Below are 7,603 nucleotides of genomic sequence, written 5' to 3'. Positions count from 1 at the left end.
TGCTAAAAGTGCCCAGTTTTAGGCAGACTTTCTGGTTCCTATTTTCAGGCCTGGCCTATTTTTAATTTTTTATACTACGAGTTCTGGGCAGCTCAAGATATTTTTGTGTGTACATTTTGCTCGGTCTGAATTGCCCAGAATCGTGGATTTTTGGCATAAAAATTGGACCGCTCTATGTGTTGACATGACTAGTTGATATAATGCGATGAAAGAACTGATACAGTATGACCATTGACCGTCCATTTGATCAGCTTTAAATTGAAGGTATTGAGTAACTAATTTTTTAAGCCATTATGGGCTTATGGCCATCAAAAAGAAACTTGAGCTAAAAAGCGGGACAAAAGATAGTAAAAATAGCTTTACGAGGTACCTTTATTTCTATGGAGAAATACACTAATATGTTCCATCTTAGTCAGTTATCACATATTAATAAACAAATAGTTAAACAAAACATATTAATGGAGAGGGTATACAATATAGGTTATGTTTAGAATATGATTTCATATTCTTATGAAATACTCCCTCCGTCTCTTTTTGTTTTTTACGTTTGATGTTTTTCACGCGATTTAACGACTATTTAATGTGCATTGAGATTCCTCAACTTTTTTATTTAAACAAGAAAAATTACGTTTATTTATAATGTTTTCACTTTTATCAAAAATCTGACATTGGGAAAATGAGAAATATTTAATGTCCAATGAATTTAATTGGTTAAAATAATATTTCGGCACAAATTTTGATAGAATATTAATGCATTATGTGATAATATAAAAGGAAATGTAAACAACAAAATGAAACATCCAAAATGGAATACGTAAAAAAAAAAAAAAAAAGACGGAGGGAGTACAATACTGTGTACTTCGTATTTGTTACTACTTTTTAATTGGAAGAAGAAATAACTTACTGAATCAACACATGTTGGTGGAGCTGGCCTCCAAGTGACAAGTGGGTTCTCAATCAACTCCACCAAACAAGCTTATTTGTTATTTTTTCTTATCTTGTTATATAAAAAAGCCGAGTAAACCTACATGTTTTGTCGTAATTTTTATGCTCATTTAACCCTCCATTTATTTTCAATTAGTTGACAAAACCTCTTCTCTTTATTTACATACAACCAGCATGTGTTATTTATTGATGGAAGACATCTGACATTTTTTCCATAGTTGATCAATGATGACTCTTCCCATTCTTTCACTACGGAGTATCAAGATCTTTCAAGCATTCTACCCAAAAAGATGCACTATCTTTCTCTCTCCTAAGTTGTTTCTTTGCACTCTAATCTGATATACTGTTTCGAAACTTAAAGCTAGCCCTAACTCCCTAAGGAGTTATTCAGATCACCATTTTAATGTAGTACATAAATTTACTGTTGATTTTGGTACGTGTCGCTTACCCACATCACTTCATTTTACTTCTTCTTTCCTCACACTTCACTTCTCTGATCTTTTGCTACCTCATTTCTTCTCTTCTCTTCTCTTTCCATGACTTCCCTGCAAACAAGGCGTCAAAAGATGAAGAATATTCTACGTTTTTCAGAACAAGAAAATGAAGAGTACAAGAAAAATTAACTGTTTTTGAAAAAGGTTTTCCTCTTTAATCTTTGTTTAATTTTTCCTGACACTTTAATCGTTGGTTGTGCTACTATGTACTCCCTCCGTCTCGGAATACTCGACCCGGTTTGACCGGCACAGAGTTTAAGGGACTTGAATTGACTTATTTAATTTAATAGGTAGTAGTTGATAGTGGGGTATTATTTTAATGTAGTTAGTGGGAAATGTGTAAAGGGGTGGGGTTGGGGGAGAGTAGGGGTTGGATTTTTAATTATTTTTTGTATGGAGTAGGAGGTAGGTGGGTTAATAGGGGTGGAGTGAGAAATAATATAATATTGTTAGAATATTTCCATTTTTAGAAACAGGTCAAGTATTAAGGGACGGCCCGATAAGGAAAACAGGTCAAGTATTCCGGGACGGAAGGAGTATTTGTAGATTTCTTAAATAATGTTTCTTTAAAATGAAACAATTACCGGGTTAATTAAAACCAAACTTAAAAATAATACAAAGTAAATAAAATCAAAAGTTAAAACTAGTAATCTAAAAAGAGGGGGGCTAAAGTCGATTCACAAACAACACGAGTACACAAAATTGATCCCGTCAAAAAAAGTATACTAAATTGAGAAACTAAGACTTTTTTTAATAAAAAAATCCATTCGCATCTCCTCGATTATTTATTGGAGTTGGAATGTAAGAAAAAGGAAGGGCCGACACTTGAAATGCAACTCTTCATTTACCAAACTATCATTTCAAGTCAACCAACTCAAAAACGTTTGTGGATGTTTTCATGTTGTCTTCTTTACTTCACCCCCTTTTCTTTTTCCTTTTATTAGTCGGTGGTAGTTCAGCTGTCGGACTCGGACCCGGGTCAAAACTCATTTTATTCCTCTATTTTTATTTCTACAACAAGCCCAAATTGAGGCCCAACATTCACCCCATTAGAAATAAAAAAAGGCCCAATGTTGTCATGACTTCACAACAAAGGCATGAAGCTTCCACACAAAGTGGGGAACACCGTGACAACTATTCAGGCCACCTAGACCATTTACAAAGTCATCGTTGGACCACACTGTTTCTTTTAATTTTTAATTTTTAATTTTTAATTTATATTTTGACATATTCTTCAAAATTTGTAAAACAAAAATAAATGAGTTAGGAAACAAATTAAATGGTCAACTTTTTTACTCACGAGATTCAAATGTTTTTCTTTGTGCAAGCAGCTCAGCATCACTTGTTTGATGCTTACCAATAAACATACCAATTTTACTCATTCGTTCAGATTACCAAACTAAAAGCTGAATCTTTGAATTTTAAGAAACTCTTTTTTTGACTTGTATTTTTTCCCCTTCTCCCACTCTCTCTTCATATTGCTATTTTCACACACTAGCACGTGATATATTTCGCCCTTTGTTAGTTGTCTTGTTACTATTGTTCTCGCAATTGTATTGTTACTACAAATCAACAGTAGAAGGAACTAAAAAACCCAGGTTCGAGCCCAGAAAGGCGGTGTGAGAATCCATAATTGTACTTTCCCTAATGTAAGCAAGAAAGCAAAAAAATATATATTCTAAAATCTATTGTACAACTGATAAGGAAAGAATATAATGGCACAGAATACATAAAGTCTACGTATTTTGTTCCATAAGCAAATAAAGCTAACCGGCTTACCCCCAAAGAATTCTTGGAGCAGCAGTGAACAAAGAAAGATCGTAGAAAACCTGAGTGAAAAAGATAAAAAAGAAGGAACATTTGAGTATCTCCTCTCCGTATATTTATCTAACAACTACTGAATACTAAGCTTTTTTCCTGGTTTCCCAGATATGTATTAGCATCTGGGCAGTAAATAACAAAGTGAATCCCCTAACTCATGCCGTAATTAACTAATTACACCTGCCTGCCTTATGGGAGGGCTCTTCAGTCATTCAACAGTTGAACAAAGCGCCATCCATTAATAAACCTTACAAACAGTTAGCTACCTTCAAATGTTGGTAAAAATTGAGACATTAGAAACTTCGTTTCTTCAGCTCAATCCAACCAACAGTATCCTCATCTGGCACCATATTTAGATCAGGTAGCACAAACGAGGACTCATGGGATGTGTTTGATGGGAATGAATCAGGCTCTGAACCATCCTCCACTTTATTCAATACACTCGAAGAGGCTGCTTCTGATATTCCGTTATTACGTTCTTCAATTGAATTTGCTTCTGATTTTATTCTGCTTTCTACTTTTATGTCAAGCTGTAGATCAAACACATCAAAAAATTGAGTAAATATCTTATACACCACCCAAGAATTAACCAACATTTGCATCAAGCATTTATAGGCAAAAACTCAGAACTCAGAACTCAGAAGACATATATTTATGAATCAAATTCGGGAATTGACTTTGACTTTTATACACCAGCACATCAGCTTCATCTTTAAAGGCCTAAAGACTAGAGACAATTTCAAGAAAGCACACAAGAATGGACTAATGATTAACTTTAGAGTTAAGGACAAACTGGAGGGTGCATCAGAAAAAACCAAACACACCTTAATTCTCTTCAAATTCTCATTTATTGATCTCTCCTGTTTCAATGTTACGCGTAATGTAGCCAACTCCTGTTAGAGACATACATAGAATTGTAATCAGTGAATTGTCTCTAGAAAAAAGAAACCAACGAAAACTCTGACCAAGTCCAACAAAACCAACCTTTTTCAAATATGTCCTCTCTTTCATCAATGAACTCTCCTCTTCTCTAAGCTCGGCAAATGTCTGGCAAAGTCAATTTAAACAAACGCGCATAAGATCATCACAGCGTTATGAAACAGAATTATCATCTCAATATAAAAATCAAAAGTCACATTCTTAAGCTTAAAAAGTAGCTAATGAACATGTAAATGCATCATAAAACATGTCCGAGAAAATATATCACCATTCGCTTAGAGGAACATAAGAGAGGAGTATGTAGTACCTTCTTCCTTCTCGGTCTCTTGCACGCGGTGGTGGTGGTGGGGGTTTCCGTGGAAGCCGAAATCTGAATACAATCAACCATCAAAAGGTCAGTTTTTATACATGTACAAGAATCCAAAATCAGATCTTCAAACAGAAACAACAATTTAAGTAAGAAATTAAGACAATCATTTGGTGACCAACTTCACAATGCTATAACTGTCATTTGATTCAGAAAAAGAAATAATCCACCAAACAATAAATGATCCCCACATAACACAAGTCATTGCTCAAATTGGACAAATAACATACAACTCTAAGCTCTAATAACCCAACATTGCTAATTTTAGCATTAGATCACATGTGATTAACTGATATTTGGAACCAGGGCCCACTTAAAGGGATTGAGAAAGGGAGGGAGGTTTGTTCAAAGATCAAATTTGGAAATTCGAAAATAAACTACTTACAACCAATCATAATGATGAGGACTTGAGAGATTCATCCGAAAGGGTGATTAAAGTTGTCCGCCTTATTTTACTTAATAAGAATAATAATAACAGGTGTAATTTGAAACATAATTCAGCTTAAGACCCCGCAAAATAAACTTCGAAGTCATCTGAGATTGGGGCATCAATTGAAAAGATTCAAACTTTGGCCTACCTAACATTTTTTAAATTTTGTTAAAATACAAATTAAGAAGAAAAGAGTAGAAAAATTAGTGGGTCCTAGATTATTGGATAAGCAACTAATTCCCCACCCATGACCCATCCATTACTCACATGAAACTTCAAACCACCCTCTTCCAAAAATTAACACCCTCCGAAGTGGGACCCATTAAGACTGTCCCAAGAAGATCCCGCCATCCATCACCGTCGTGGACGGCCCTGATCCTGAGAAATAGAACTGGCAAGCAGTAGATTAAAAGCACACGCATCCCATTTCGAAATGTCAGCACCCACGTGGCAGGCTACTAGTGGTCACCGGCAACCGTTAACCGCTAGCCCAGCTAACCTGACCGCAGTGCAGTTGTCACGTGACCGACTCAAACCGGTGGCACTATCATGTGAGTGTCACGTGAGATCAATTGTCACCTACATCCTCACGTGACCTCTTTCCTCCCTCCACTCCCTTAACGCGTGCTATTGTACTAGTGGATGGCTTGCACACTACTACACTCCACGAACCCCTTTTCTAAAAATTTAAATCAAAAAAGAAAAAATGAAAATGAGCGGCGTGTCACGGCGACGCCTTTGACTCAAGAGCGGCGCATGGGAATAGAGATGCGCGCGTCTACACAGAATAAAAGGCCCTTAGGAGAGAGAAAGTAAGCACATAATCCACTGAAAAGCACCAATTTAAAAAACCAAACGCGGACCAAACGCCACACACCAACTTACAACCCTCTCTAAGTTCTGTTCAATCTACTTGGGTCCCACCCCAAACTATATCTTCTCCATTGAAAATGACCTTTTTGACCTTGTTGTATGTAAAAAATGGTAAAATGGCGATTAGATTTGTTACAGAGGGTACTTTGGAGATTTGAGCATAGAGAAAGAGGAGGCGTTGAGTGGAAGTTTCCTCCACACTGGTAAGTTTTTGGAGTATCAGAAAGTAAAAGGAGTCATCCAAAGACTAATGTCACTTTTTCTGACAATATTGTCCTTCCTTACTTCTTAAACCCTTCTTCAAGGGTACTTCAGACAAATCCCACCCCCACCCGTACCCACTCCTAAAAATTAAACTAAATTAAAAAGGGTAAGTTATTATAAAGAAAACTTCTTTTTTATTTTGTTCTTTGAATTTTCCCAAAAAAGAAAAAAAATTGAGAAATTAGTAGCGGAAAACAAGAATGACAGCTGACCGGGAAAGCTGAGGAGAGAGAAAACAAAAAAAACTGAATAAACGTGAATTCTTTCTCTCATTTCATCTTCTTCTTGCTTTTCCGGGTATGAGAATCACATACGCTCTCACTCACGTGATTCGTAATTAAGCAAATCTCGTGGGGTAATCTCGACTTTACACTCTCACCAGCTGACACACGTCGTAGCTCGCCGGAGAGAGAGATCCGGGTAACTAACAAGGGTGTTTTAGTAAATCTACCATAAACAGGACAAAAAGACGTGAAATTGTTTTCAAAATGCTAAAAACAGAAACAAATTTTATAAAAGAATGTTTTAAGAAAAACGGAATTATAATGACAGACACCGTGGAAAAAGGAAGTAAAAATAAAATGGAAAACTAACTGACTAATTGACTGACCTTGGATCTGTACCGATCGGGCGGCGGCGGATGGATGTGGTGGGATGAGAGAGATTCGTCACAACCCTCACTAGGAGAAGCGGCCCCGCCGCCACAAGTCCAGGAAAGAGGGGTAGTAGGACTACGGCGAGTCTCTCTCCTCTTGTCACCGCCAGAGGAGGAAGATGAAGGCGGTTTAGAGCGGCGCTGACGTAAGCCCCACGACGGCGGGAGCGGCTTCAAGATAAACGAGCAAGCTTGAGACGATGAAGAGGAGGGGAACTCCTTTAAGCGGAGTAGGAGGTCTGCGACTACGGTGTCGTCGGAGATTGCAGCTCTGAACCACTCGTCTTTCATGGTGGCGGAGAGAGAAAGCGAAATGGGGAAAAAAGGGCAAAGCAAAGAGAGAGAAAGAGAGAGAGGAGAGAGAAAGTTGGGAGAGAGCGGAAATGAGGGGAAATGGATGGAAAGATGGGATGAGTGTTGTGTTGTGTTGTGTTGTGTATTGTGTTGGGTGAAGGGTGAAAAATATGGAAACATTTAGTGGTTTTTTCCTTTTTATTTTATTCTGGAAATCAATACAAATTCATTTTCCTTTTTTTCTAAAATGGGGAGGGGGTGAGTAGGTCAGAGAGTGGCTGACTCTCTACTTTCCCTCTCTTTAGATGTGGGTTCAATGAGAAAAAGTGGGGTCCAGAAGGATATACACGTGGCAAGTGACATGAGTTGGAAATTTATGTTCAGTGGTTTTTTTGGTGGTTTGTTTCTTTTCTTCTTCTTCTCCCGTTTACTTTTTGGCATTTTTTATTATCAGTGATTGTGTTTTTAGGGTTTGGTTCTGGGTATTCGGGTTATATTTAAATGGATACGGGTGGGAGGGA

The 7,603-nt window shown here is 37.1% G+C and overlaps 1 protein-coding gene across 1 annotated transcript; it reads right to left on the bottom strand.

The window, feature by feature from the left end:
- Positions 1-3,139: 3,139 nt before the first annotated feature.
- Positions 3,140-7,353, bottom strand: LOC110801172 (uncharacterized). The gene is made up of 5 exons (XM_022006499.2): positions 6,744-7,353; positions 4,507-4,569; positions 4,245-4,307; positions 4,085-4,153; positions 3,140-3,790 (listed from the first exon to the last, which is right to left on the bottom strand). The coding sequence occupies exons 1-5, from the start codon at positions 7,260-7,262 to the stop codon at positions 3,554-3,556; spliced, it is 951 nt and encodes a 316-aa protein (XP_021862191.2). The 5' UTR covers positions 7,263-7,353; the 3' UTR covers positions 3,140-3,553.
- Between the last annotated feature and the right edge of the window lie 250 nt (positions 7,354-7,603).

The sequence above is a fragment of the Spinacia oleracea genome, chromosome 1 (assembly GCF_020520425.1).
Source record: "Spinacia oleracea cultivar Varoflay chromosome 1, BTI_SOV_V1, whole genome shotgun sequence".
NCBI lineage: Eukaryota > Viridiplantae > Streptophyta > Magnoliopsida > Caryophyllales > Amaranthaceae > Spinacia > Spinacia oleracea.
Note: the sequence above shows the minus strand (reverse complement) of the source record. Positions and strands in the feature narration are given on the sequence as shown.